The following is a 27,811-nucleotide window of genomic DNA, read 5'->3' as shown; positions in this document are numbered from 1 at the left end:
CTCCAAGTCTTCATTTTTCGTCATCTTCAACCTCTATCCTCCATGTGGATTTCCAATTTAAAAAAAAAAAGAAAAACAACACAAAAAAACCACGTTTTTTTCCACATCCAAGGCAAAATTAACACCCAAAAAAAAAAAATGGAAAAAAAAAGAATGGTAATAACTCAAAGCGTAAAATCAAAGAACTCAGACTTACTAAAGATATACAATTTTACAAGTGGGGAGAGAATCAGATACAAGGCGAGGGACCTTTTGATTGGTGTCCGAACGAAGAAAAGGAGGCAGCAAATACAATGCCGGATAAAAGCTGTAACTATTAACGGTTCTTTTTTCTTGACCCTTGTCCTAACCGTTTATATTAAGTTCTCTAATCCGTGAAACAGCCATGTCAGTATGCGAAATGGGAAGTACCTCTGAATTCGAAGTAGAGGAACTCATGCTGTTGTTCTGTGAGCTCGCTCGAGCTTTTACATGCTCACGGTGCTGATTCTGCACTTTCTGAAACTGCTGCAGCCTCGCAGCAAAGTTAATGCCTCGGTGGGAATGGGAATTGCTCGTTTCTTCATCGTCTATGTTACTGTCCTCTTCGAATTGTGATCCGTGGTGTAGGTATTGGCAGAAGGGGACTCCTCCTGAAGATGCTCGGCTCAGTTTTTCACCTCTGATGGAGTATGATGGTACGGTCTTGAGCCGGGTTCTTAGAATCTTAAATGCTTCACTTTGCTGCACCAACCAAATAAAAAGTGTACCGATAAATTAAATAAATCCGCAGTGGATTATGTTTTGGAGACGTTTGGATGATTAAAGCTTGCATTGCGATAAGAACCTAGCTCCCAACAATTCCCACATCTTGAACAGATTACTCTAATAAGCCCACATCAAGTGAATCCTAATGTCTACATGTCCGTGGGTTGTACAACTTTGATGACTCAATGAGGGATCATAAGACATTGCAGGCAGAACTATACGTTGCGGCTTGCATTATGATATGAATTATGAAGACAAAACATTAAACATCTATTATATAATTTTGTGGCCATAGAAATAAGGTTTAGCCTTGGTAATAACAGATGCTGCAGAGCAAGGGATTTACCTGGGGAAGTAACATTAGAAGACCATAAAGTGTTTTCAGTAACCAAATGCATCTTCCTGGTTCCAGAAGCTGCCAATTCAGGGTCAAATGTTCAAAAATTTGATGGAAAAAGCACGTGCAACTCATCTGCGAAAACAGAGAGAGGGCGACTCACAGCAAATTACTTAAGAGATTGAGCAGTACCTGCAATCTAAGGTAAGTAAAAATCGGAGTTTCCAGCAGCCGGATCAATTTATCCAGCTGGACCAGGAATTTAACGTTAATGTCTTCCTCAACCAAAGATTGAATTACCATAATTGCATGTTGGTATGCCTGTCAGGTAGAGTATCATAATTCATTAGACCAGAGAAACACAAACACATGCATCTACTTGGAAGGAGGGGGTATTGTGGAAGAAATTTTACCTGAGCTAGTAAGCAAAGACTTATTATTGCCATGGGTGAATGGCACCATGAAGCGTACAAGGCGACAAAAAGGCCTTTCCCTTCGTGGTTGACAAGAGAATGTTTTAAAAGGTCTCGGAGTTTTGATAGCTCGGGGGAAGTAAGCAAAATTAAATTCAATGCCTGTAAAACAAAAAGAATAAAGAACCTCATTACAAAGTTACCTAAGGTAACAGTTTACTATGCTATACGTAAAACAGGGCGTTTTGTAATCATATGAAAAAACGAAGATATCCAAGTTGACCCATCAAAGTGATAAAACAGAAATGAAGAAGCTTAACAACTGCTTTTTTTTTTTGTAAGGCCACACAAAAGATACCAATCATCTACAGTGTTGATACTGCAACATTGTTTTACCCCCCAAAAAAAAAGGAAAATGGGAAACCTGAACCATGGTAGAAGCAAAATCCAGCTCCGATTCTCCCTCGAGTATATTTGAAAGTTCTCGGTAAACTCTTTCAGCATCCAAAAGCACACAAAGTCGCCTAATTATAAGAGCACCTCGCCTATAAGGAAAAGAAATGACAGAGATGTTTAAATTTGCAAGCTATGCAAGAAAACGAGCAGAATTTCTGATCAACTAAATATCTTCTCCATTCATTCATTGGATAGGGAAACCGACGTCGTATCAAAGGTGGGACTCACCTCTCCAGAAGAGAATTATCAATACGAAAATTATGGACTAGAAAGACAATGAGGTGGCGAAAGTGCTGTGCATCTTTTGCTACACCAGCATGAACCTCCAGGACCAAGAGCACCACCTTCAAAATATTTGCCAATCCAGAAAGTTCAATGCATCTCAAGCCAATCACCAGGTTAAAACAATTCAATTAGAACAAGTCCACAGACAATAAACTTACATTATCGGACGGATCAGATAGTGCTTTCAGAAGGGTGTCAAAAATGTCATTTAGAAAGCATAACACCTAAACCGGGCATAACTAGGTTAGTTATAGAGTCTTTAATTTGTTTTGGAAAAAAAGAACGACACAAATTGAAAGCGATGAAACAGAAGCCTGGTTTCCTCACCCCAGAACGATGCTTGTTCAGAAGTGTTGATATCCAGTTCAATGCTTCAATTCGAGTAGCCTCCCATTCACTTGATAGTTGCCTGATCAGTCAAAAAGGTTCATGATCACGAAGATAGGCAAAAAGCAATATTGTCAATGAACACAATTTCAGAGGAGGGGAAAGATCTACTGCCAGGAACCTTCTATAATAGCCCTCAATAGACAAGCACTTTCTATCGATAATACACCAAGCAAAACTAACCTCCTAGCTACAGAGAGAACTGCCCCGACATCAAAGCCATCTGAGGGCTCCACTTGGATTGACCGGAGTTCTTCATTGGTTTCACGAGCAACCTGAAGCAAATAAGAAAATATCATCCAAACCCACTGAAAGAAGAACAACCAACCAACATTTTATCATTACGCAAGAATATCAACCTACCACCCTGATTTTCTCTTCTTTATCAGATATACAAGGCAGAATAGCTCCAAGAATATCCGCATAATAATGGACAAGCTGGTCACCCCCAAGTTTTACAAACTCGTTTATCTACAGAAATATTGCCAAAAATGAAGAACCCTTCTAAGCAATTGAATGGCCAAAAATAAAATCAGCACCAAGATCTAACTAAAAGAGGAAAACAAAAATATGGCGTTTGCTTACCCATGTGATTGCTGTTAATCGAGTGAATTCATCAGGTGAAGAAGCCCTCTGCACTAATATTTCAGCCATGCGACCATAATCTACAGACTTCAACAGTAGCACTGCTCCAGTCAGAAATTTACAGAAGAATGAAAGAAAAAAACAAAATAGGTATCTGTGAGATGCTTTCTGGAGCTTTTTCCTGTAGGAACAAAATACAGCTTGCAAAAACCATATGAAATAGGAAAAAAAAAGGGAAATCTGACAGAAAATGATCTAAAGTGATATATAATAATAAGGTTTTGACTTGCTTAACCATCAAATCAAGCATCAGCAGAAGTCTTACTGGTGAATTTTTTATCTCTTGGAGAAACTCTGAAAGAGCTGAGTCCGCTTGTTGCCGAATTTCATGACTGGAGTCACTCAACATATTGAACAAGCCTGGAAATGGAGAAGATAATCAGTTCATACAACCAAGACTTCAAGTTTGATAAGGACATTTCTTATCTTAGTTATTAAATTGTCTTACCATCAAGAAAGTCTGGAAGGAAACCAAGCATATCAATGTCCGGAACACTGTCAAGCACAGTGATCCACCCAACCAGAAATTGCCGAACATAAGGGTTTAGAACGTTCATGCGCTCTTTTAAGAGAGGTATAAATTCCTCAATACTGCAGGAAAAAATTCCAAAGCAGGGGAGGATATTGAGAAGTAAGCCTTCAAAGTTGCAATAATCATAAGAATTTTTTGATACACAGACAGTTAGCTAGCTCGGCACACCTGAACTGATCGCTTTCTGTAACAATATCCTGTTCCACAAGGTAATTACAATTCAGAGTAAACATATCACCAACTGTGTGTTAGACTATGTATCTTTCAAGAGATGAGCTAGTGGTTAACCTTGACAAGGCGATCTAAAAGGTGAGCAGCACTTTGCACGTTGGCATCAGAATCTGCTGAGAGTTTGCACAAAGCATCAAAAATATCATTAAAGAAAATAATGAAATCGCCCCTCACAACCTGTACATAAAAAAAGGAGGTGCATCAATGCCAAAAAATCTAGATGATTATGCAAACAACAAGATATTACAGTCTTACCTTTGCAATATTATAGAGAGCTTCACAAGCATAGTATCGAACTCGGCTATCTTGATCAGAAAAGGAATTAATCACAGGCGGTACTATTTGCTGTGTGTTCCATTCATCAAAGAAAAAAAGACAGAATTTTCATTACAAGCAAGAAAAAATGATAAATGCACCATAGACAAGGAACCCAGATGAATTGAAAATCGGCAAGAATCTATAAACATTGCATTCATTGAAAATATAGCTGACTCTGAGCAAATTTCCACCCGTTCTTGACAAAAATGTTTATAAAACTTTTGCATTCCGAGTCCAAATGTTTAGAAGTGCATAGTATCACAACTCTGATCAAGCTCACAGGAGTAGAATTCAGTTAAGCAGATACAGTATATGGTCACCATATGCTTCTGAGATGAATACATGTTAACAAATAAAGTGTCCAACATAAACCCGGCTATATGCCAGAGGCCAAACATAGAAACCATAGAGTTTGGACAGTTTGTAGTCTGTGTATACCTCGAGATATTGAGCAGCTTCTGAAGACAACCCAACTGTTACAGCAGCTAAGCCGATCAAACCACCCTACACAAAGACAACATAAATATGGTCTGATGCCCTCCGTCTAAGTCAGCGATGCTAAGTAACTAGCGAATTGCTGCAAGGAATTAAAAGAGTTGTTTCCACGAGAACTGACCTTCCGATGATTTGTTTGAGGTGATTTTGCAAATTCTTTTATCAACAACTCGATAATTTTCGACATCTTTTCATGATCTCCCGCAGCAACTAGACTCTTCACAATCCCCTCCAGCTACAGAAGAGACAAAAATCCATCTCAGGCAACGAAACTAAAAAGAGAGACAAGTTCGCGGCAAAAGATTGCAAACCAAAAACCCTAGAGATCGAAATTCCACGGGAGAAAGAAGGAAACCGGATGGAAACCTCAAGAGCGGCATTCTTCCGCTTCTCATACAACTTGTCGGAAAGATTGCGATGAACAGCAGCCGGAATCGCAGAAAGAGCGTCCGACATTTCAGGTGAAATCGAGTTCGAAAACCCAAATTATCCTTCAAAATCCTCTCCGAGTCAAATCCCAGACGATCACCGAATCCTCCGACAACCTGAAATCTTCTCGTCAGCAGATAAATGCTCTCCCGAGGGTTCCCAAACTCTCCCCGCGATCGAAACTCGGAATGTTCAACGTCTGAGCAAAAATCAGATCCGACCAAGAGGCTAAGAAGTAACAGACCTCGATTTCAATTTCCGACCGTTTACTAAAAACCTATAACTCGACGAATGAAGCCTTGGTTTTACGATTCTCGTCGTTGGTCGAGAAGTTGAATGGCATTCGTCGAATGAACTGAGGTCGGAAAGCGGCGCGTGGTCCCTCGAGCAAAATGACAAATTCACCCTCACCACAGCTGCTCAGTACTGCTTCGGATAGATGGATAAAATTGTAAATTTCCCATTTGTTTAATATTATTAGCAGCTTGTTTAACTCATCCACAATATTACACGAAATCTAAAATATTTCTCTTCAAGCATATAAATTAGCCCCCAAAGGACAAAAAATGAGATTTCAAGATAAGTTGGCTCTGTTATCATATTGGTTCATACAAGAACCTAACACTGTTCCAAGCCCTGTCTTCTGCATATCAAGAAACAAATCCGAAGCAGCGACCACATTTCCTTCCTTCTCATAACCTCTGATCAGGACATCAAAAACAGCAGAATCAGGAGATATTCCTCTTCTCACCATTTCATCAAAGACTTGCTTTGCTTCAACCATCAAACCCTTGCTTGCTAACCCGAAAATCAACGACGTGTACGTCAACAAGTCGGGTTCAAGCCCTTCTCGAATCATTAGTTTGCTGTTCCGAGAAATAAGCTTTAGCTACGTGTAATCTACCGTTCTTGATAAGGCCATCGATCAATGTTGAAAGAGTTACCTTATCCGGCTCAAAACCTCTCTCCAAAAGCTCCTGAAACACCTGGACTCCAGCTTTCAATTGCCCAGATTTGAAATATGCATCCATCATCACCATTAATATCATCTTATCAGGAACTACACCGCTTTTTATCATCTCCTCCGTCACTTCTGTTGCCTCCTGTAGTCTTCCGTTACCGCAGAGACCCGATATAACCCTGTATGCTGCTATATCAAGACTCATCCTTTGACTCGGTAAGAATCTTCATGGCGTTATCAACGTCTCTTTTCTTGAAATACCCGTCAATCATAACAGTATATATAATGGAGTTTGGTTGAACTCTGTCCTCCAACATCTGTGAAAACAACCACTCTGTTCTTTCCGGTTTCCCTTGTTAGAAGAATCCATCTATCAGAGCACTGTAAATAACGACATTCAGAGGCAGAGATAGGCATCTCAACTCTTCGTACAACATGAATGCTGCCTCCAGGTCACCAGCTTTACAATACCGATCGATCGAACAAGTGAAAGAAACCAATTGGGAGACAAACCATCTCTTTTCATATCGTTGAATGTCTTCAACCCAATTTTGCAAATCCCCTGATTTGCAGAATGTATCGATCCAAGTACTGTAAGTAACTACATTCGAGGAACAACACTTCAACATCAAACCCATGTACACAAACGCCTCGCTCAATATCTTCATCTTACAAAACCCATTGAACAGAGAGTTAAAAGTAATTACATCCGGTTTGCAATTGTACAGACCGGAACTCCTAATCCTATCCACTGTCAAACATGCCCTCCTGACATCGTTATTTCTACAGTATCCATCAATCAAAGAGTTATAAGATACAACATCGGGCAAACACCCGTATCAGCGAAATTAACCTGCCCTAATCTGCATATGAAAGAAATGGCTGAGCTGAAGGAAGAACGGTGAGGAGTAAAACCTCTTGAGGGCAAGTAAGCGAGGAACTTGAGAGAAAGAACACCGCAATTCGACTTGATGAGATGATGAAGATGCTTGTTGTAGGTGATGGGGTCTGGAAAATTCGACGATTTTCTCAGGCGAGAAATAAATTGAAGGGTCTCTCTGACCATTCATGGACATGGGATTTTTTAATCGAATTACTCAGAGAAATAAATTGAAGGGTCTCGCCGGCGAATCTTTTGCAGAAGCCTAAACCCTAGTGGCAAGAGGTGAGAATATCAGCCAGGTCTAAACGGCGTCGTCTGGTACCGTTCTCCTATTGGGCTTTAACCCCATAGCCCATTTTATGTTTCCCGCCACGGCCCATTATGTGCTCAAGGGGTTTCTAATATGGAGATATTGTGAATAAAATAAAATAATTTATGAACAATTGAAAACCTAAAACAGATTGCAAATTATATGTGCGTGTGTTATTGAGAAATATATTATCGCATTGAAACCTGTTTGGATTTCGAGATTAATTCGCAGGAGTTGAAGGACAAAATAATTAATATTAGAATTGTGATAAATAAAGAAGGGGGAAATTTAGAAACAAATGAAATAATTTCCCGCTTAGCAAGCAATCAGCTGAACAGAGTTTCCCCTCTAATCACGCGTAAAGTAAAGATTAATACAATAGTTAGTTAATTAACGCGTAATCAATCCGGATGCAATAATCTCTCTCTCTCTCTCTCTCATTATTTAAAAAACTACTGTTACCGTAACCATAAACCTCTTCTAAATCTCTCTGTAAGCGACCGTGACGTCCATACGGCGCCGGTTGGGCCGACGACCTCAAGCCCCAGAGAGAGTTTGGATCGTGATGAGTCTGCGCCATTGTTGATGAGTTAGTGTTCGCTCCTTCTTCGCAGTCCTGCATTTTTTTTGCTTCTGAGAATGTGCTAAAATAGCTTTGTGGTCTCTGTGTTGCATGTGTTACGGGTGATTCTGCTGGATTGGAACCCTAACATTTGGATCCTTTGGGATTTGGATGTGTGGCAAAGACTGACGATCTAGGTCGGAATATGGACGAGAGAGGAGTTCCATTGGGGGTGAACTATGGGCGGATGACTGTGAGTGAGAGCGGGTCCACGGCGATGACCCCTTCTGCGCAGCCTTCCTGGTTGACCGTATCGGCTAAGAACTCCACACAACGGAGGTCGGTGAGGCCGAGCTTTGACGCGGACAACGAGTTCATTGCTCTACTCCATGGCTCGGATCCGGTGAAAATTGAACTCAATCGGCTCGAGAACGAAGTCAGAGGTGCGAAATGCTATTCGATCTGTGAATTCCTGTGGTCGACTATATATATATATAGCGTTTATTTTGACGATTGTGTGCAGTAGACATTGACTTGGATGCTTATTACCTATCCCTTACGTGCATGCACGTCATTCTTAATTTAAACATTGCTCGAGCGCAGACAAGGATCGGGAATTCTCTGAAGCCCTGGCCGAGATCAAAGCATTGAGTTCATCTGAACGGCAGAGGGAGAAAGCCACTGAAGAGGTTAGTCTTACATAAGCTTGGACTATCTTAAAATGTCCTAAGTATTTCCATGAATTGCGTGTATTTACTGTCGTTCCTGTTCGGTCTTAAGAGGCAATTTGATGTTTTAAATATACATGTGTACTTATGTGTTGGATAGTCATTAAGATAGTTTGGGATATATGGATCCTGGAGATGATATCGCCGACTTATGTAGTATCATTCACTGGTTTGGAGTATCAGCAAGTAATCTTCCTTTCACATTATTAATCTATCCGCTGAAACTTTGCCCTGTTCAGGATATGCCCTGGTGAAATAATCTCATTAAATCAAGACTTTGCAAAAACATCTCGATTCTTGGCATATTTGTATTTGTTAGGGTTAATTCCTAGAGATTGAAATTGTTCAAAATAATTTCTAAACCCAGGTTCGTTAACTATCCTTTTATTATTATGTCTGTTCTAGTTGCACACTTGCACCAGAGTTTTTCAATCCGCACAGTGGGCGATATTTTTAAATTAAGGATGGACTTGCAGGACTTATAGGCTTGCTGGGTTTTCTGGTTGTTGTTTGGTTTTATGTTGTTCTGGTTCTTGTTCTTTTGGTTCAGCTTCCTATTGTCCCTTTGTCTATGATCTGTCTTCATGTTGATTCGGCTTGTTCCAATCATTTTGCCGAGATTATAGCTATGGCTGAAGTCCTTTTCTTGGAAGATGTGTTATTATTTGGTTCTGACTATGGTTTGTAGCAAGAGGTGCAAAATCCTTTTCTGATAACAGTAGGAGGATTTCACTAGTGTGTTTACATGTTTAGGTAGTCTATGTATATAATCATTCTTCCATTCCCTGCTAACCGACCTTTTTGTTGTCTAATTTGATTGTTGTAGCTCACTGAAAAGTTGGGAAAGATGGAGGAAAAGCTCAAATTATCTGAAGCTATACTTGAGAGTAAAGTATACTTGCAGCTCCTTTTTCTGTTGGATGCTTTGATTTCTTTTCTCATGTTTCTATATTTAACATTTTTGGATATTCTTGCAGTACCTTGAAATAAAGAAGATTAATGAAGAAAAGAAGGGTTCCATGGCAGCTCAGTTTGCAGCAGAAGCCAACCCAGGTTCGTTAACTATCCTTTTATTATTATGTCTGTTCTAGTTGCACACTTGCACCAGAGTTTTTCAATCCGCACAGTGGGCGATATTTTTAAATTAAGGATGGACTTGCAGGACTTATAGGCTTGCTGGGTTTTCTGGTTGTTGTTTGGTTTTATGTTGTTCTGGTTCTTGTTCTTTTGGTTCAGCTTCCTATTGTCCCTTTGTCTATGATCTGTCTTCATGTTGATTCGGCTTGTTCCAATCATTTTGCCGAGATTATAGCTATGGCTGAAGTCCTTTTCTTGGAAGATGTGTTATTATTTGGTTCTGACTATGGTTTGTAGCAAGAGGTGCAAAATCCTTTTCTGATAACAGTAGGAGGATTTCACTAGTGTGTTTACATGTTTAGGTAGTCTATGTATATAATCATTCTTCCATTCCCTGCTAACCGACCTTTTTGTTGTCTAATTTGATTGTTGTAGCTCACTGAAAAGTTGGGAAAGATGGAGGAAAAGCTCAAATTATCTGAAGCTATACTTGAGAGTAAAGTATACTTGCAGCTCCTTTTTCTGTTGGATGCTTTGATTTCTTTTCTCATGTTTCTATATTTAACATTTTTGGATATTCTTGCAGTACCTTGAAATAAAGAAGATTAATGAAGAAAAGAAGGGTTCCATGGCAGCTCAGTTTGCAGAAAAAGCCACTCTTCGGCGGGTTCATGCTGCTCAGAAGGATGATGATATGCCTCCCATTGAAACCATCCTTGCGCCTTTAGAGGCTGAACTTAAGCTTGCAAGACAAGAAGTATTTTCCTTTCTTGGAGCTAAAATATCTTCTTATTCCTAGACTTTGTAAGTCTCGGGCTATTTCAACAGTCTGGTCATTGGGTTTATATTGCTCGTTTATAGATCGGAAAACTTCAAGACGACAACAAGGCATTGGACCGATTAACCAAATCAAAGGAAGCGGCTTTGCTTGAAGCTGAAAGAACTGTTCATACGGCACTGGCAAAGGCTTCAATGGTTGATGATCTACAGAACAAGAACCAAGAATTAATGAAACAAATAGAAATTTGTCAGGTACTGCTATTATCTCAAATACACTCCATAATTTTAAATTTTTGTATCTCTTTGCTTCTGTATCGTCAGCTGGCTTTATTTATCATTTGTTAAAACTAGGAAGAGAATAAAATTCTTGACAAGTTACACAGACAGAAGGTCGCAGAAGTTGAAAAGCTTTCCCAGACTGTGCGAGAGCTAGAGGAGACTGTTCTTGCTGGTGGTGTAGCTGCGAATGCTGTGAGGGATTACCAGAGGAAAGTTCAAGAGATGAATGTAATAATTCATTCACATCTGTAGTGCCTCAATAACTTACGTCATATCCCATGCTGATCGTATTTGCGAAATTTGGTCGTTTTTCTTAGGAAGAGAGAAAAATCCTTGACCGGGAATTGGCCCGTGCAAAGGTGACGGCAAACAGAGTTGCCACTGTAGTGGCAAACGAGTGGAAAGATGCCAATGATAAAGTGATGCCTGTAAAACAATGGATTGAAGAACGGAGATTTTTGCAGGTCATTTTTTATTTTGTTTTTCTCTTATCTTGCTTCTTCAAGTTGTAACTTGAATAAGTGCATTTCTTCATGTTTTCATGTTTCTATATCGACAGGGAGAAATGCAACAACTGCGTGATAAACTTGCTGTAGTTGAGCGAGCTGCAAAATCTGAAGCCCAACTGAAGGTAACAATCGCCAAGCCATCTTTAGTCGTCTTTTGTCCTGTTTTCTGGCCTCAAGTTTGAATTGCTGCCTCTGTCTTTTGAAGGAAAAATTTCAGCTGCGGCTTAACGTGTTAGAGGAGAGTTTAAGAGGGTCTTCCAGCAGTGGCAACCGGGGGACATTTGGTGGAAGAAGCATTAGCAATGGGCCTTCTCGTAGACAATCCCTGGGTGGAGCGGATAATATGTCGAAGTTTACATCAAATGGCTTTCTATCAAAGAGAACAACAGGTTCTCAGTTGAGATATTCAAGCAGTGGCATGACTACCATATTGAAGCATGCCAAAGGAACATCTAGATCATTTGATGGAGGTACCAGGTCTTTAGATAGGAGCAAAGTGCTAATCAATGGATCAGGTTCGAGTTTTTTACCCAGCCAGTCTTCTGGTGGGTCCAGTGAGGGCGAGTCACCTAGTGCTATGAAAGGAGGAGATTCAGAAGATGACATGAAGGAGAACCCGACAAGAATAAATAATGAGGGTAGTGTACCTGGAGTCTTATATGATTTGCTGCAGAAGGAAGTGATAATTTTAAGGAAATCTTCTCAGGAAAAAGATCAGAGCATTAAAGATAAAGATGAAGCTATTGAGGTCACCCATTTACCCAGAGTAAACGTTCTAATTAGAACTCCAACCAAACGTTGAGTTATCTTTCTTTGCTTGTATAGATGTTGGCAAAGAAGGTCGAAACACTAACAAAGGCGATGGAAGTAGAGGCGAAGAAGATGAGAAGAGAGGTAGCCGCCATGGAGAAAGAGGTAGCAGCCATACGTGTGGAGAAAGTACAAGAGAACCGGGCCAAGCGGTTCGGGAATACAAAGAGTTCTTCAGGCACATCTCATCTGCTCTCTGGAAGGTACTTGCTTGCCCATTAGTCACTTTGCTGCTTTCTTCCAAAAGTAGACTGATCCGATAGAATGTTGAACTAGAAAATCCAGTTGCTTGATCAATTGGCCAGTTTCTTTACAGAAAAGGATAGGCGTCATTTGAGGTTTACACAAATGAATTCGGGTAAGTTATTTTTGCATGGTTAGGTTTAAGTGTAATGAAAGAAGACATTGAGAATGATGAATTTGCAGAGTGTCGGGACGGAGTGGGATGACACGGAGCACACAATGAGAAGGAATTCCTCCCACATGTCCTGCCCTGTCCTGTCCTGATTCTTGAATCACTCATTGATAAAACCACCACCAAAAGCCCTTCCCACGTATTCAAATTAGAGGCCAAAACCCAAAAAAAAAAACTTTTGGGGCAAAACATGTGATGATGATGAGGGATGATGTAAAGGGTAGAGTCTTTGTGTTTTTTACCCATTCTGGCACTGCAAATCTGGAGAGCCTAGTGCGTGATTGTTTTGCACTCTGCTTGGTTAATGTTCTTGTAAGTTGTAACCATTCTCCTTTCTTTGTATTGTAATTTATCTTTGGGAAATGTATGTATATACCCCTTCATCATATATGGAGGACAAACAAATACTAGTTTCTTAAACAATTTGTTTGTTCACGTTAAAAGATGAAGTCGAAATTTATACCTGTACCAGTTTAATTCTTTTAAATCTTGAAATTTCAAGCATTTATTTGTTCTCAAACAAATTTCGAGTAAAATATTCATGAGTTAGATATAAGATATTGTATAATTATGTTTTAACGTGTATAATTTGTATACGCGAACAAGCGGGCCGTAGCAGCCAGTCAACAGTCAGGGTAGGTTTTCTGACGATGTGAGAAGTTTAGCAAATTTCAAAATTGACCCCAAACTATTTCATATTTGAATATGTGAGGCCCACTTTTTTGTTTCAAAGTTGGCTCCCCCCCGACCGTTTCCTCGGCCTCATCAGGCATCTGGTTCTCCTATTCCCAGATTCATCATCCCCACCGACTTCACCAACCCAATCGACTCCTAAATCTTGAGATCTTGTCCTCCTCCTTGTATCTAGATCCGTCACGTTGCTGGGTCCTTGATCCCGATCCAGGAAAAATGGCGACGATGAAAAGTTTGATAGGTCTCATCAACAAAATCCAGAGAGCTTGCACCGTCCTCGGCGATCATGGCGGCGAAGGAATGTCACTTTGGGAAGCTCTCCCTACCGTCGCAGTCGTCGGTGGCCAGGTTTTCCTCTCTTTCCATTTTCCTATATGCATATGGATCCGATCTCGTTTCCGGCTTCTCCCTTCGCTGTTTTTTTTCTTCAGATTTCATCTCTTTACCACTTGCATTACCGATTTTCTTCATGTATCCTTGTGGATCAGAGTTCCGGAAAGTCTTCGGTTCTGGAAAGTGTTGTGGGGAGGGATTTTCTTCCTCGTGGATCCGGTAATTTTCTCATTATGCTATGCTGTTCCTCGATTGAGTTTGGTAGTTCGTCGTGGCTGCGTAAAATTTAGCTGTCCGAATCGATTGAGCGATGAAACAAAACATAATCTTGGGAGACCGAGTTTGGGGAAATGGGATCCGTTTTCGAGTACTTCGAACAACCAAAAATGTAGCTCTTCCTTAGGACCGTTACCTTGGATTGAGAACAGTGTTGTTGGTTCTACATGGATGCACATTTTCTGCAAACCCTTTTCAGGCCGTGTACATATATATAGTTGATCAGATAATTTTCTCTTCTTATAGTTTCTTGAAGCTCCCTTGCTTCTGTTGATTAAACAGGTATTGTCACAAGGAGGCCGTTGGTGTTGCAGCTTCATAAGACAGAAGATGGTACAACGGAGTACGCAGAGTTTCTCCATGCTCCAAAGAAGAGGCTTAGCGATTTTGGTAAGCTAATAGAATCTGTTATGGGGCATCTTATTTGTCAGTGATCATTATGAAACTAACTGTTTGATAACAATGAAGTTCTTGGAGACTTTTCTGGCTAATATGTGTTGTGTTTGCTTTTCCAGCTGCTGTGCGAAAGGAGATCCAGGATGAAACAGATCGTATCACGGGGAAGACGAAACACATTTCAAACATTCCAATCCACCTGAGCATATATTCTCCTAATGGTTTGTGCTTAAGACCACCATTTCATTTTAAGTCTGCCTATAGGGAATGTTGCTTTGAGTTTTAGAAGACTAGCAAATAAATGGTTTACATCCTTCGCATATGATATGATCAGGACCAGCAATAGTCAGCTCTTTTGTTTCATGTAGGGGGATTAGTATCCAGGGATCAATTTTACTCTTTTATTCCATTTCATGTGACCTTGATCTCTCACTTATGAGGATGCTTCTTTCTTGCAGTTGTGAATCTGACACTTATAGATCTTCCTGGTTTGACAAAGGTTGCTGTAGGTAATCAATCTTCTAGTTCATTGAATTCGTGGTTATTTCATCCTGCACATTTTATTGTTGTTGTTGTTCAATGGCATGGATATTGCTCTTGCAGAGGGACAACCTGACAGTATCGTCCAGGACATTGAAAATATGGTCCGTTCTTATGTTGAGAAGGTGAGCTTGTTTAATGCTGTTGATGATTGGACCTGACTCCTTAAAGAAAGAAGATTAATACACGTAGAAGTTTTGCTAGATATTCCAAACTGAATTGGACCAAAGTAGGCATGTAGGAATGGTTGCTACTAAAAGGCTCGAAACTTCAATATCTGCTTCGCGACCATCAATGCTCATGGCATGCTGTCGCACAATTAAAGATGTTGTTAGGTTCTCCATCCTTGGAAATCCACCAGATGCGAAGCTTACCTGGAATCAATGATTTTATCTTGACAGTAAAATCTACAAACTTCTCTCACCAATTTCTTTTTAATATGCCAGCCAAATTGCATCATACTGGCTATTTCTCCAGCTAATCAAGATATTGCTACATCAGATGCAATTAAACTTGCTAGAGAAGTTGATCCCTCAGGTACTGCATGATTTCATGGGCGCTAATAACTTTCACTGTGTAGCATTATATCTAATTGTAGCCGTCTAATTTATCATCTGTGTACAGGTGAAAGGACTTTTGGAGTTATGACAAAGCTTGATCTCATGGATAAAGGGACAAATGCTCTAGATGTGAGGAGATTTATAACCTCTTCAACCTCGGGATCCTGAAATAAGTTATGACTTGTATAATTGTATAATACTTGCTTTGGCTTGTGTTAAGGTTATCGAGGGGAGGTCATACCGTCTGCAGCATCCCTGGGTTGGAATTGTGAATCGTTCACAGGCTGATATCAACAAAAATGTTGATATGATTGCTGCACGTAGGAAGGAGCGTGAATATTTTGAAACAAGCCCTGAATATGGACACTTAGCCAGCAGGATGGGATCAGAATATCTTGCAAAACTATTGTCTCAGGTGTTCTGTCATTTATAAGCTTTTGATGTCATCTAAACCCAAGGTTTAACGCGTAGAATTCACTCTCTTCTATTCTCTTAAATCTTTATCAGCATTTAGAGACTGTTATCAGGCAGCGTATACCGAGTATTATTGCTTTGATCAACAAAAGCATCGATGAGATCAATGCAGAGCTGGATCGCATTGGTAGGCCTATTGCAGTAGATTCAGGGGTAATAATCCTTTATTTCCGTTATCATTCTTTTGAGCCGGGTCAGAAATGAATTTGTGGTTACTCATCAGATATCATGTTGGCTCCCAGGCCCAGCTCTATACAATTTTGGAACTATGTCGTGCCTTTGATCGTGTCTTCAAGGAACACTTGGATGGAGGGTAAGAGATTGTGTGCTCCTGTCTTTTAAAAGAATTCTTAGTCATATGGTTCTTAAACTCTATAGTCTTTATACCATTATAATCAGTTCAGAGACTATAAATGTCTTAAGACATGTTGCATACTTATCTGCAACAATGGCTTTCTCAAACATATTACCAAAACACTTTACCGCATATGGCACGGTAAGTGTAGTTAATAGTTAAGTCGGTTTTGTCTCATATACAGTCTTGTTGTTTCAGACGACCTGGTGGAGATAGGATATATGGAGTGTTTGACCATCAATTGCCGGCTGCTCTGAAGAAACTTCCATTTGATCGCCATCTCTCTACCAAAAATGTTCAGAAGGTTGTTTCAGAAGCAGATGGCTATCAGCCACATCTCATTGCTCCTGAACAAGGATACAGAAGACTCATCGATGGATCAATAAGTTATTTCAAGGGACCAGCTGAAGCTTCTGTAGATGCGGTATGCTCTGGATCTTGTTAGATTCCCTTGTGTCTGAGGCTTAGTTTCTGATAATCTGGTTATTTTCTTGATTTGGTTAATTAGTTGAATTCTTGTCTGTCTTTCATGTGTTGAAGGTGCATTTCGTGTTGAAAGAGCTGGTCAGGAAGTCAATCGCAGAAACAGAGGTGAGAGGATTTTGTAGCCAAGCAAACATACTTGTAGAAACCATGAAAACCGAGCTGTAAAGTCATGGGTGGCGTTTTTTTCAGGAACTGAAGCGATTTCCAAGTCTAGCAAGTGATATAGCAGCTGCTGCAAATGAAGCTCTAGAAAGATTCAGAGAAGAAAGCCGGAAAACTGTTATACGTCTGGTTGACATGGAATCCAGCTACCTCACAGTTGAATTCTTCCGGAAACTTCACCTTGAACCCGAGAAAAACCCACAGCAGAACCAGCCAATGCCACCAAACGCTGCTGACCGCTATGCTGATAATCACTTCAGAAGGATCGGTATGTCTTAAGGCATTTGTCTCCCATCCTAATACCATATTTCGCATTGCTTTTTTTCGGGGGGAGGAAATGATGAAATTTCTCTCTTGTAAATGGGTTTTAGGATCAAACGTCAGTGCGTATATAAACATGGTGATGGACACACTAAGGAACTCTATTCCAAAAGCTGTTGTTTACTGCCAAGTTAGAGAAGCCAAGAGATCATTGCTCAATTTCTTCTATTCTCAAGTCGGGAGGAAGGAGGTAAATTCTACTTCCACTTTGGCTTTTTTGCAGAACTTTTTTTTTTGTTCATGATCATGCGATCGACCCCAAATAAACTTGGGATTAAGATGATGATGTTAAACGTTTGTTACATATCCCTCCTTTTTTTGGGGGGTCTTCCGTATATGATGGATGGAAACGGAAATGTGCAGAAGGAGAAGCTAGGAGCAATGCTAGACGAGGATCCGCAGCTCATGGAACGAAGATCACAGTTAGCTAAGCGGCTTGAGCTCTACAAACAAGCACGTGATGACATCGACTCTGTCGCTTGGAGGTGATTACGAAATAAAACGCTTTTTTTTTTTTTCTTTCATGGTGGGTGTGTGATGGTTTCTTCATTACTCGCTGCAGAATTTATGTTTTTATTGAAACGATTGCACTTCATTCTTTCCGACAATGTATTATCCTGGTCACTTACCAGTGGTGATTTCGGGTTCAGTTTGGTTTGTTTATATTCGGTTTTAGAAAAACTATATTAAAATTCAATTTGATGTGTTCAGTTTTATTTTAATTCGCATCGTTTTTATCGATAAAATGATTATTTTTAATTTTTTTTATTTGATTCAGTTTTTTAGTTTTAGAGTAGTCATAGCCGCCCACGAGTCTTACACCAGATTCAATTTGGTTACGGTCATGTTATGTATTATTAACATTGGATTCGAATTGAAATTAAAGGAACACACAATGGTCGTGGTGGTCATGTATCACAGTTTTCACAGAATACATACACATATTAATACATAGCCCAATGGGCCTGCCAGGTGAAAAGATGGGCCTAATAGCTGGCCCATGAGAGTCGAAAAAGAGCCCATCAGTATCAGGAGCCGATGAAGCGAGACTTGAAGGAATGAAAAGAGAGGCCCTTTTCGATGTAGAGCAAGTTAGAAGGGTCGAAGGGGCATCTCACTCTGTCTATAGATTTGATCACGGCTCCCTCCGGCACCACGCTTCTCGATGGATCCGCTGCCGTTTCTTGGCTCAGACACGACGAGAACCCCTGCTCTCTTCCGTTCTCGTTTCATCAAATCCCCAAAATTTGTTATGTATATGTGTATATCACAACACAATGAAATCACTCACCTTGAAGATGAGAACTTCGACTTCTTCGTCGTCAACAATGGCGTTCACGATGAGAGCTTCGTCCCTACAAGACTGACTGTACATCTCCAGCATCGCTATCTCCTCGTTGTATCCGTACGACGACTCTTCTCCTTCGTACCTCACCCGCCTCCTACTCCGGCACCGGAGTCTGGTTTCCGCCTCCGCCGTGGAGAGGCGGAGAAGGGGTTTTCCGTCATCTCCGCCGCGTTTCCTTCGCCGGAAAGAGGTCGACGGCGGTGAGAGGGGTAGAAGGGTAATTTGATGAGGTGAGAAAGGGGCGGGTGGGGATAGCGAAATAAATCTGGCTAATTCCCTCTCCATTTCTTTCGGTAACTTCTCCAAACAATTCCTGTTGATAAGCTTTTGTTTTTATTTTGTTCATTCTTTCTTTTTTTTTAAAAATTCATTTATATCGAGTTTCTGAAAAAGACAAAACAATAATATATTTTCCCCCGTCCGAAGGAGCAAAATTTTTACATTTTTTTTTTTTACAAAATTATCAAAGCGTATTCGCAAATTTTTTTTTTTAAATTAACGGAAACCACACATTTTAGAAGTAGTCATTATTCTTTTGACTAGTGTAGATATCTTAGTGCCAAATTTTAAATAAGTTGCAAGCCAACAAAACTATAGTGAGAATTCTAGAGTTGATGAAAGTCTCTGGACAAATAAGAGAGACTATATGGCTATAGTCAATTTGCCGTTGGACAAGCCAGGACTTGTGGTCACCCAAATAGTGAAATGCCCACCTTCTGATGTTATCAAACGGCGTGATGGATTATTCCAACAAAGTAAGGGAAGCCCTCTTCAGCTGATTTGCTATGGAGGAGATGGAGTCCGTCTCTGAGCAATTTCAATCATGGAAGAGCCTTTGACGGTGAAAAGAGACATCTTTAAGGAGCTGGAGACGATGATGTCTTGCTCCCAGTTTCATAATCGTGGTCTGGTTCGTGGCTATCAAAAGCTTAGGCAGGTGGGTAGGTAGCTATAAGAAAACGTGGATTTACTTCATAAAAAAAAACGTGGATTTGTGCTCCCTTTCATGTATTAGGAACAGAGTTTTTTTTTTTTTGTGGTTTAATGCGATTGTGTATTAATAAACCGGGAGAGTGGTAAAATTAGATCCAACGACAAATCGCTGAAGACTTCTATCTAAGATATGCCGTTAAGTGGTATTAGGAACAGAGTTAGTGTAAAGAATGAGGTGAAATTCAAAACTGGGATTCTCCAATTGTCTGGACAGCAGATTCTGCTCCTAAACCTGGTATACTGGTCTTTCTACTTCCTCTATTATTTGAGTTTGGGTTCTGTCTATCTCAAGGATCTTACATATCTGACTTTACTCTTTTCCTCCACCCAATCACTCTCTGGTCATTTTTATATACTTCTCCGTCCTTTCTGTACGGTCTCTACAATTTTCAGGAGCGGAGACGGAAACCATGGAGGAAAGCCGAGAACTTGAGCTGACCCGGATGAGGAAAATGGTGGAGAACCTCTGTCGTTGAACAGAGGTAATCGAAAACCGCGAACTTTGTCCTGAAATTTCAAGCCTTGTTGCTTAGCCGCTCGTTGTATTTGTCCACTTTCCAAAAACCAGCCTCCGGTTTTTGTATTTTTTTGCTTTTGGTAATTGTGAAAAGAAAGATTGCATATAAAACGAGAGAGTTACAACTCTTAAACCCAACCTTTTCTTCCTCCAGCCGCCTTCAAATCCCCTCTGCGCCTCCTCGACGGCGACAATGGCGACCCTCACTCGTCAGATCCCACATACCCATTTCCTCTCCAGACTTCCCCTCCGACCTCGACCCAGGCCCTTCCCCGTGAGGGTCAGAATGTCCCTCCAGGAATCTGCGCCGTCTCTCGCCGTCGTCGGCGTCACCGGCGCCGTGGGGCAGGAGTTTCTCTCCGTCCTCGCCGACAGAGATTTCCCCTACAGCTCCATCAAGATGCTCGCCTCAAAACGCTCCGCCGGGAAACGCGTTGCCTTCGACGGCCGTGAGTACACGGTGGAGGAGCTCACTGCCGAGAGCTTCGACGGCGTAGATATCGCGCTTTTCAGCGCCGGTGGATCGATAAGCAAGCAGTTTGGTCCGGTCGCTGCTGAGAAAGGCACCATTGTCGTCGACAATAGCTCCGCGTTTCGGATGGTCGACGGGGTCCCGCTTGTGATTCCGGAGGTGAATCCAGAGGCGATGAAAGGGATCAAGGTCGGGATGGGGGGAGGAGCTCTGATTGCTAACCCTAATTGCTCCACCATTATCTGCCTGATGGCTGTGACCCCTCTTCACCGTCACGCCAAGGTTCGATTTTTCTTCTGAAATCTTTTGGTTGTAAATCTCGTTCACATTTGGATATTTGGAATTCCCTTGCTGGGTTTTGAACTTTATGTTTGAATGATGGGAATTTTTGAAGCTATACTTGTCATTATGTGGAAAGAAATCTGCAGACTTTGACAGATGCAAATGTAGAATCATTCGTTTTTCTTGTGTTCTCTTTCAAAGAAATGGATGGAAGTAAGCGAAACTTATGTGAAAAGAAACACGTAGAGGAAGGAAGAACAGCAGGAAGCAATAGTTAAATCGTTGAAATAGTGAAAATTTCGATTTTTTGCTGACTTTTTCCGGATGGAATTTGCCTGAAATTCATGTACGTTGAGTTGTTTCAAAGAGGTAGATAGAAACAAGCAAGAATCATGAGAAGTAATGGCCGGTTCTGATGCAGGTGAAGAGAATGGTGGTTAGCACATACCAAGCTGCTAGTGGTGCAGGCGCTGCCGCCATGGAAGAGCTTGTTCAGCAGACTCGCGAGGTTTATTCCTCTTTCATCCTTTTCTTGACGCTCGCTGGTTGTTCTTTAACGATTTCTGTCTGAGTGAATTGCTGATTCTTTTCCACTGTTGTTTCAACTTCCAATAGGTTCTAGCAGGGAAACCCCCAACTTGTAACATATTCAGCCAGCAGGTAACAACTTGTTTTTTAATGTATCATCCTTGTACTGATTCAAACTATGAGCTGGATGAACTGAATCCCCTTGAACAACTCATGTTTTTGCAGTATGCTTTTAATCTGTTTTCGCATAATGCTCCGGTTCTTGAGAATGGGTACAACGAAGAGGAAATGAAACTTGTCAATGAGACAAGAAAGATCTGGGTGAGTGTTACTGAAAAAAAAGAAGCTTTTGTTTTTTTCTCTGTGGTGTAATAAGCTTGATGATGTTAAGAGTGTGTCCCCTCGCTCTTGTTCTCGCAGAACGATACAGAAGTGAAAGTGACGGCGACATGTATACGTGTTCCAGTTATGCGTGCTCATGCAGAGAGTGTGAATCTCCAGTTCGAGAATCCCCTTGACGAGGTATTCCACCTCAAAACCCATTTCTCCTCATTCCGATTCAGATTAGTTCATATGTGATGATGTTCTTCCTCTTCTTGAGCAGATATCGTTTTGAGTTCTTGAGGACAGACAACTTATCTGACATAGCTGATAGATCTTGATCTTGCCCATTTGCTGTGTTTTCGTCGTTTTCATTGATTTATAGTGTAGCATCATGATATGATTTCCTAAGTTATAGCTCGGTTTTATCGGTTCGGCTCTACCATTCAGCTTTTTTAACAGTTTTCTCGCCATTTTTATTTCTTCTGCAGAACACAGCGAGAGAACTTCTGAAGAAGGCGCCTGGAGTTTACATTATAGACGACCGTGCTTCAAACACCTTCCCTACTCCACTCGATGTCTCGAACAAAGACGATGTTGCCGTGGGTAGGATTCGCAGAGACGTTTCTCAGGAGGGTGATTTCGGGTAAGTTTTCTTTATCGACTTTTTTTATAAAAAAAAAATTCCTGCAATGAGTAAGTGTGCTAAAGGGGGGACGATTTTTTCGGAATCAGACTGGACATATTCGCGTGCGGTGATCAAATACGGAAAGGAGCTGCCCTCAATGCCGTCCAGATCGCTGAGATGCTTCTTTGATCAATCTCCATGCCCTTCTCTTCATTCATTGTCTTCTTCTTCTTCTTCTTGATTCATTTCTACTGTCTCACCATTGGGGAAAACTGCTGATTTTTGCAACGCTTGGGCCGAAAATCGGTTTGGTTTAACGGTTCTGAATCGTACTGGTAGCTTTTGTAATGCTAATAAGCTGAAACATAGGTGGTCGAGGCAAGGAACCATTATGAGGGTTTGATGTCTTCGTTTGTAATGGTAAGAAGACAATCAGCAAACATGTCTTAAGTTACCAAAAATAATGTTGTTTCTGTAGGTTCTTCCATTTTCCTGCGAGCAAACAATGGAGAGGGCTTGACCCACATCTCTCTATATATATACACGTAAACACGTTCTCGACGAATATATACACTGGCTGAGATCAACATACGGAAAAAAAAAAAGAAAAAAAATCACCAGAGAAGTAGCGATCTCTGTTTCAGGAAGATCCAAGCCGATGTAACAGAGAAAACTTGACGTGCAAGCAAACTTTGCCCTTCTCCATATAAAGCCGAGCTCCGGTGACCAACCAGTGACCGGGACTGTCCTGAGGACCCCGACACAGTTGCGACAAGTCAACGAACCTCAGGATCTTGTTGTTAGCCGGCACCGGAGGTCCGCCGGGAAAAACGCTCGAGTCCAAAACGATGTCGTTCTTGTCCTTGTTGACCAGGTTATGAACACTGCCGGTCAACGGCAGGCTCATCGCCGAGAAAATCCCGGATCTCTGGGAAATTCCAGATGACCCATGAGCCCAATCCTTCTGAACGACGTAATGGTCGGATACTCCGGTGAACCGGAGCTGGAGATGAAGAACGGACTTTGATCCGTGTTTTTTGACGTGGAGCTGAGCTCCGGTAACGATGAACGCGACGGCGTCGTTTTGGGCTACCCAGTCGGGGTTGTACTTCACCGGAGCCGTACACACGTGTGAGAACTTCTTGCCGTTGAGGGATTCGAAGTAACGGCCGTGGTCTGAGACCTGGTCGGAGCCTTGCCAGTAATGTTCGCCGGCGATCTTTTCTCGGAGCGCCGTCGCCGTGTTTGATAGATGCTGAAGATGAATCGCCAGCCTGCATGAGATTTCGCTCCAAAAAAAAATAAATTAAAAATTGGATTTTGATTTTAATATTTTACTACTTATTAGCAAAAAAATATCTCGTGGAAATATTACACTAATTAATTAATTATTACCTATTGCATTTTTTGCCCTCAAGGAATAATCGCATCCCGGTGACAGGGTTCTTCTCAGTTGTCACCTGGTGATTACAACAAATTGAACAAATTATAATCTATACAATATGCTCTTACGACTTCCCGGTCATTTTAAAAAGTGTATATATACACACACATACCGAGTGTGATTGTATGTATGTATATATACACACACACGTAGATACATATATGACGTACCGGAGTGGAATTAACGTAGAGTTTGGGACCCATGAAATTGATGTGGAGAGGAGGAGATGAATAAGAAGAGGGCATGTTTGGGGCAGCACCAAGAGGAAGATCATTGTGGATAGGTGCCCATGTCTTCGGCCCCGTGAACTCTAGAAAATACTGCAGATCCATTAATGGAGGCTTATCTGCCACCAAACCACACGAAACAAAAACCCACATAAATCTATATATATATATTGTATTTCTTCAGTATAATACACGAGAAATCAATGCACATACACATACTTACAGCGGAGGTAGAGAGAGATGGCGTGGGAGAGGAAGACAGAGCCATTGATATCTTTGAGAAGAGAAGAGATGGGGATGAAGCTGAAGTTGATGGCGTCGGGCATGGTGGGCACTGTTATCAACCACTCGTTGTGGCTCTTTGCCCTCTCGTCCCCTCCTCTCTTCGAGCATATCACCGTTATTCCCTGCCCTCGCATCACATGTATTCATTCATACGTAATTTAAATTATATTCTTGAAATAGTTATTCATATCTGAATTAATTTTGCTTGTTTAATGTCTATATATCCATTGATTGATTTCTTTTGCTCGTTTTTGCAACATCTTTATACAAATAATTCAAATTTTCTTTTAATCTCTCGCTGTTTATTATTTTTATTTTACATATTATCATGTTTTTACTTGCATATATAAGTTGTTTACGTGTCAGGCTTTCATATTGCTTTCTGTATATTTTTTTTAATAAGTATTAATTATATGGACTGTATTAATTACTCACATCCTTTGAATTCATCGAAAAGTTGTTGAAGGCCACTGTCTGTCGTTCATCAAACACGTTGAAAGCCTCAGGCAAGTACTGCACCACATTATATTATTATACGATGCACATCATGTAAAATATTTCAAAATACATATATGCGTATAATCATATACACATATATATATATATATGCGCACATCTTAAAATCATATACAAAAGTGTGAGAATGCTGAGTAAAAAAATATAAAATTTACTGCGGACTGCTAAAAAAATTGCGAAATTTAAGCTTTAGTTTTAAAATCAGCGAGTCAATACGATCCTGCTTCACCGCCACCACGTCCTGTCCTCCTACACCCACTCCCACCACGACGTGTGTCCCATATCTCTCTATGAATCTGTCCCCGTTCCATTTATTTAATTAGTTTTTTATAAATTATTATATATCATATCAGTTGTATGCATATATATGATATTGAATATGTCAATTCGAGATAAAAAATTATATTAAATATCATATGAGCAAGCAAGAGCTGACGATCTATTTTATATATTTTCTGCTGTTTGAAAGTCTTACAATAATTGTCAATATATTGTTGGCGTTGCTAATTATTCTACACTCGTCAATTAGTTTATTCATTGAATAAAAAAAAAACCTGATAAAATCAAGTTTATTCCCCATTCTTCGGCATGGTCCAGTTGGAAACGTTGACATTGACAGAATATACATCTAATACTTAATCAGTACCAAGAATTCACTCAAGCGAGTAAAAATATATATATATATATATATATATATATATATATATATATATATATATATATAAATAGAAAATGCAATGCGACGTAATTAAAAAAATACTAAAATGTGAAATACGCACCTGGCTAACGCAGGGGGATCCCAAGAAGACGGGACGGCGTTACGGACGTTATCGGTGAGACGGAGACGGTACGGACGGTCGATGTGAAAGTTAAATAGCGTTATGAAATAACCGTCGAGACCTAAACACTTGACGTTGGCCGCGTCCTTCGCCCACGTCCCGTTCTGCAAACCGAACGTCGCGTTGAAGTACCCCGACGGCATTTTCCCCGTCACCGACGACTTCTGGTTGAAATATTCCGACATCTAATTCACCACGTAATATATTCCACCATTCACAACTTTATATACTGTATCTTAAACCTATAAATTTACTCGAGATTAATATAAATATATATAAATAAATTAGAAAGAAAACAAAAGCGGTAGGAACCTTGTTGAAGTCGAGCATGTCGGATTGGAAACGGGCGTGGTCGCCTTTGTCGCAGTTGATGTCGGAGGAGACATCGTGGAAAGTTCCGAAGCCAGGAACATGAAGATCTCTCTTGCTGGATTCTTCTAGAATCACCAACCTCTCATCTCCTTCTCCTTTGCAGAACTTCAGCCGGAAATCCGCCGTCAAATCGAACCCTTTCCCCAGGCTCCTCACCACCCTCTCCACAACTTCTCTCTTCATCTCTCTCTCTCTCTCTCTATAATATCGAAAACTGTATTCTTGTTCGAACCAATAGATATATACACAAAAAGGGTTAAGCGATTCTAAGCAATGAACCCTTGACTTCTCATAATTCTTCTTCCCTTTCTTTCAGGGTAAGTTAATGGAGAGATATGTGGAGGTGCTTTTATATATATATATATATATATATATATATGTATAGGAGACGATGTGTAAATGACGACAATTTTCAATGTTGATTACGTAATTGGATAAATCTTTAAATGGCAGACCACTAGTCGATGTGTTCTTATAATATATTAATGCAATGATTCAAAGTTTGAAAATGACATGCAACGGCATATTTTACCAAGTCGTCCCAACGGGTTTGATGGGGAGTGGCAGATTTATCCTCTTTATAAGAAAAAAAAATGTTGTTTTTTGTTTTTCATATATGATTTTTTTTTTTTAAATATGATTAGAGAAAATACGGAGACATTGTAATAGATTTGGGTATATAATTAACGAAACCTATGAATTAGGTACTATACATAGTTAAACAATCGCGCCATCTTTAAAATGGCAACGGATTTGGTGTAAATTACAACTAAAATATGATAGATGAATAAAGCCATATTATGTCCAAACCTGTTTTATTTTTTTATAATTAGACAAAAAAAAATTGATAAATTGTGCTACAAATGCGGAGCTCGAACTATGGATGGGTTATTACTCCCACAACCACTGGGCAAACCACGGTAGGCTATAATTAAACAATATTTGAAATAATTATTATAATTTATGTTTAATAGAATTCTTAATAATACAAAACAAATTGAAGATAATAGTATGTAAACTTAAATAAGCGTATTTATTTTCTATATTTTCTAACTCGTTGGAAGATAATATGGACCCCGAAACCTTTGTATGCTTGCTTTCTTGATTTTTTTTATCCACATTTAATGTATTTTTTTTTATTATGATTCTTCATCATGATATACATATGCTGTATAATATAACTAGAGAGAAATAGAAAGAGACATGTCTAAATATGAACGAGACTTAGCTTTAGATGCGGGTTGACCGCTCGGAAACGGTAATGTCTTTTTCGTACAAAAAGCATTTAACAAAAACAAATAAACTCCCCTCATTTTTCTATTTACCTCGATTTGTGTCCACACCACATTATATTATTATACGATGCACATCATGTAAAATATTTCAAAATACATATATGCGTATAATCATATACACATATATATATATATATGCGCACATCTTAAAATCATATACAAAAGTGTGAGAATGCTGAGTAAAAAAATATAAAATTTACTGCGGACTGCTAAAAAAATTGCGAAATTTAAGCTTTAGTTTTAAAATCAGCGAGTCAATACGATATGATTAATTCGATTGAATAACAAATATTACTGCTTTACGGTCAATAGGAAGACCGAATTCCATCATATTTCCATGAAAATAAGTTCATAGAAACTAAGCTCGAACAAAGAAAAGTCATCAAATCCTTAGCTCACACTCTTGAAATGCTTCCATTCTTTAACTTAGAAAATGTTCCGTCTATGACTATGAGAGTCAGTATTTTATATATAAGCGTATATATGTATATATATATACATATTATTCAATAGTATTTTATTATCTGCACGAAATCTTAATATATATATATATATATAT

The 27,811-nt window shown here is 39.9% G+C and overlaps 7 protein-coding genes across 13 annotated transcripts; 3 read left to right on the top strand and 4 right to left on the bottom strand.

The window, feature by feature from the left end:
• Nucleotides 1-167: 167 nt before the first annotated feature.
• Nucleotides 168-5,739, bottom strand: LOC104824128 (protein VAC14 homolog). Its single transcript, XM_010556102.1, has 19 exons — nt 5,213-5,739; nt 4,968-5,081; nt 4,790-4,855; nt 4,289-4,378; nt 4,091-4,210; nt 3,971-3,999; nt 3,719-3,861; nt 3,536-3,630; nt 3,211-3,297; nt 2,989-3,096; nt 2,809-2,900; nt 2,566-2,647; nt 2,397-2,462; nt 2,182-2,297; nt 1,922-2,042; nt 1,498-1,659; nt 1,277-1,405; nt 1,094-1,162; nt 168-723 (listed from the first exon to the last, which is right to left on the bottom strand). Exons 1-19 carry the CDS (start codon nt 5,300-5,302, stop codon nt 346-348), a joined length of 2,157 nt encoding a protein of 718 aa, XP_010554404.1. The 5' UTR covers nt 5,303-5,739; the 3' UTR covers nt 168-345.
• An 81-nt stretch (nt 5,740-5,820) lies between these two features.
• On the bottom strand, nt 5,821-7,368 carry LOC104824130 (pentatricopeptide repeat-containing protein At2g01740). The gene is given in 6 exon segments (XM_010556105.2): nt 5,821-6,146; nt 6,148-6,451; nt 6,453-6,735; nt 6,738-6,786; nt 6,788-7,077; nt 7,080-7,368. Coding segments are annotated over 6 exon segments (1,446 nt in total). The 5' UTR covers nt 7,303-7,368; the 3' UTR covers nt 5,821-5,849.
• A 656-nt stretch (nt 7,369-8,024) lies between these two features.
• On the top strand, nt 8,025-13,069 carry LOC104824127 (microtubule-associated protein 70-2-like). 5 transcript variants are annotated; one of them, XM_010556101.1, is made up of 11 exons: nt 8,025-8,434; nt 8,595-8,680; nt 9,546-9,611; nt 10,383-10,553; nt 10,658-10,828; nt 10,928-11,083; nt 11,173-11,319; nt 11,415-11,486; nt 11,570-12,112; nt 12,190-12,377; nt 12,601-13,069. In XM_010556101.1, the coding sequence occupies exons 1-11, from the start codon at nt 8,197-8,199 to the stop codon at nt 12,638-12,640; spliced, it is 1,878 nt and encodes a 625-aa protein (XP_010554403.1). In that variant the 5' UTR covers nt 8,025-8,196; the 3' UTR covers nt 12,641-13,069. The 5 variants fall into 5 exon arrangements, with proteins under 5 accessions (XP_010554403.1, XP_010554396.1, XP_010554402.1 ...); XM_010556094.1 differs by lacking the exons at nt 8,025-8,434; nt 8,595-8,680; nt 9,546-9,611 and adding exons at nt 10,218-10,297; nt 12,480-12,532; XM_010556100.1 differs by lacking the exons at nt 8,025-8,434; nt 8,595-8,680; nt 9,546-9,611 and adding exons at nt 10,218-10,297; nt 12,491-12,532 and having other exon boundaries at nt 12,601-12,651.
• Nucleotides 13,070-13,320: 251 nt separating this feature from the next.
• LOC104824125 (dynamin-related protein 1C-like) lies at nt 13,321-17,882 on the top strand. The gene is made up of 16 exons (XM_010556093.2): nt 13,321-13,630; nt 13,771-13,834; nt 14,174-14,281; nt 14,407-14,508; nt 14,746-14,796; nt 14,891-14,952; nt 15,274-15,364; nt 15,452-15,516; nt 15,608-15,802; nt 15,895-16,014; nt 16,104-16,174; nt 16,415-16,640; nt 16,757-16,807; nt 16,892-17,132; nt 17,236-17,375; nt 17,549-17,882. The coding sequence occupies exons 1-16, from the start codon at nt 13,499-13,501 to the stop codon at nt 17,672-17,674; spliced, it is 1,845 nt and encodes a 614-aa protein (XP_010554395.1). The 5' UTR covers nt 13,321-13,498; the 3' UTR covers nt 17,675-17,882.
• Nucleotides 17,883-18,059: 177 nt separating this feature from the next.
• Nucleotides 18,060-18,929, bottom strand: LOC104824124. Its single transcript, XM_010556092.2, has 2 exons — nt 18,477-18,929; nt 18,060-18,393 (listed from the first exon to the last, which is right to left on the bottom strand). The coding sequence occupies exons 1-2, from the start codon at nt 18,816-18,818 to the stop codon at nt 18,214-18,216; spliced, it is 522 nt and encodes a 173-aa protein (XP_010554394.1). The 5' UTR covers nt 18,819-18,929; the 3' UTR covers nt 18,060-18,213.
• A 71-nt stretch (nt 18,930-19,000) lies between these two features.
• LOC104824123 (aspartate-semialdehyde dehydrogenase-like) lies at nt 19,001-22,751 on the top strand. Of its 3 annotated transcripts, XM_010556090.2 has the most exons (9): nt 19,001-19,761; nt 19,920-20,008; nt 20,198-20,797; nt 21,219-21,305; nt 21,413-21,457; nt 21,551-21,646; nt 21,746-21,847; nt 22,138-22,292; nt 22,382-22,751. In XM_010556090.2, the coding sequence occupies exons 3-9, from the start codon at nt 20,237-20,239 to the stop codon at nt 22,461-22,463; spliced, it is 1,128 nt and encodes a 375-aa protein (XP_010554392.1). In that variant the 5' UTR covers nt 19,001-19,761; nt 19,920-20,008; nt 20,198-20,236; the 3' UTR covers nt 22,464-22,751. The 3 variants fall into 3 exon arrangements, with proteins under 3 accessions (XP_010554392.1, XP_010554393.1, XP_010554391.1); XM_010556091.2 differs by having other exon boundaries at nt 19,001-19,470; nt 19,920-20,797; XM_010556089.2 differs by having other exon boundaries at nt 19,920-20,797.
• LOC104824576 (MACPF domain-containing protein At1g14780) lies at nt 22,721-26,283 on the bottom strand. Its single transcript, XM_010556671.1, has 8 exons — nt 25,898-26,283; nt 25,526-25,770; nt 24,963-25,042; nt 24,666-24,757; nt 24,169-24,352; nt 23,889-24,064; nt 23,670-23,734; nt 22,721-23,548 (listed from the first exon to the last, which is right to left on the bottom strand). The coding sequence occupies exons 1-8, from the start codon at nt 26,138-26,140 to the stop codon at nt 22,915-22,917; spliced, it is 1,719 nt and encodes a 572-aa protein (XP_010554973.1). The 5' UTR covers nt 26,141-26,283; the 3' UTR covers nt 22,721-22,914.
• Nucleotides 26,284-27,811: the final 1,528 nt, after the last annotated feature.

The sequence above is a fragment of the Tarenaya hassleriana genome, unplaced genomic scaffold, assembly GCF_000463585.1.
Source record: "Tarenaya hassleriana unplaced genomic scaffold, ASM46358v1 Cleome4, whole genome shotgun sequence".
NCBI lineage: Eukaryota > Viridiplantae > Streptophyta > Magnoliopsida > Brassicales > Cleomaceae > Tarenaya > Tarenaya hassleriana.
This window is presented reverse-complemented; position numbering and strand designations above follow the sequence as displayed.

What these genes read in the sequence shown, in the direction of transcription:
- LOC104824128 (XM_010556102.1), bottom strand. Translation starts at nt 5,302, where the DNA reads ATGTCGGACGCTCTTTCTGCGATTCCGGCTGCTGTTCATCGCAATCTT. An exon ending in GGAAGAATGCCGCTCTTGAG is followed by an intron (nt 5,082 to 5,212) that starts GTTTCCATCCGG and finishes TCTCTTCTGTAG; the next exon opens with CTGGAGGGGATTGTGAAGAG. An exon ending in GTCTTTGCTTACTAGCTCAG is followed by an intron (nt 1,406 to 1,497) that starts GTAAAATTTCTT and finishes TCTACCTGACAG; the next exon opens with GCATACCAACATGCAATTAT.
- LOC104824127 (XM_010556101.1), top strand. Translation starts at nt 8,197, where the DNA reads ATGGACGAGAGAGGAGTTCCATTGGGGGTGAACTATGGGCGGATGACT. An exon ending in GCTCGAGAACGAAGTCAGAG is followed by an intron (nt 8,435 to 8,594) that starts GTGCGAAATGCT and finishes GCTCGAGCGCAG; the next exon opens with ACAAGGATCGGGAATTCTCT. An exon ending in TCTCATCTGCTCTCTGGAAG is followed by an intron (nt 12,378 to 12,600) that starts GTACTTGCTTGC and finishes ATGAATTTGCAG; the next exon opens with AGTGTCGGGACGGAGTGGGA.
- LOC104824125 (XM_010556093.2), top strand. Translation starts at nt 13,499, where the DNA reads ATGGCGACGATGAAAAGTTTGATAGGTCTCATCAACAAAATCCAGAGA. An exon ending in TAGAGAAGTTGATCCCTCAG is followed by an intron (nt 15,365 to 15,451) that starts GTACTGCATGAT and finishes ATCTGTGTACAG; the next exon opens with GTGAAAGGACTTTTGGAGTT. An exon ending in CTCAAGTCGGGAGGAAGGAG is followed by an intron (nt 17,376 to 17,548) that starts GTAAATTCTACT and finishes GGAAATGTGCAG; the next exon opens with AAGGAGAAGCTAGGAGCAAT.
- LOC104824124 (XM_010556092.2), bottom strand. Translation starts at nt 18,818, where the DNA reads ATGGAGAGGGAATTAGCCAGATTTATTTCGCTATCCCCACCCGCCCCT. An exon ending in TCGAAGTTCTCATCTTCAAG is followed by an intron (nt 18,394 to 18,476) that starts GTGAGTGATTTC and finishes GGAAGAGAGCAG; the next exon opens with GGGTTCTCGTCGTGTCTGAG.
- LOC104824123 (XM_010556091.2), top strand. Translation starts at nt 20,237, where the DNA reads ATGGCGACCCTCACTCGTCAGATCCCACATACCCATTTCCTCTCCAGA. An exon ending in CTCTTCACCGTCACGCCAAG is followed by an intron (nt 20,798 to 21,218) that starts GTTCGATTTTTC and finishes GTTCTGATGCAG; the next exon opens with GTGAAGAGAATGGTGGTTAG. An exon ending in TTGTTCAGCAGACTCGCGAG is followed by an intron (nt 21,306 to 21,412) that starts GTTTATTCCTCT and finishes AACTTCCAATAG; the next exon opens with GTTCTAGCAGGGAAACCCCC.
- LOC104824576 (XM_010556671.1), bottom strand. Translation starts at nt 26,140, where the DNA reads ATGAAGAGAGAAGTTGTGGAGAGGGTGGTGAGGAGCCTGGGGAAAGGG. An exon ending in GATCCCCCTGCGTTAGCCAG is followed by an intron (nt 25,043 to 25,525) that starts GTGCGTATTTCA and finishes GAACGGGGACAG; the next exon opens with ATTCATAGAGAGATATGGGA. An exon ending in TCTACGTTAATTCCACTCCG is followed by an intron (nt 23,735 to 23,888) that starts GTACGTCATATA and finishes TGTAATCACCAG; the next exon opens with GTGACAACTGAGAAGAACCC.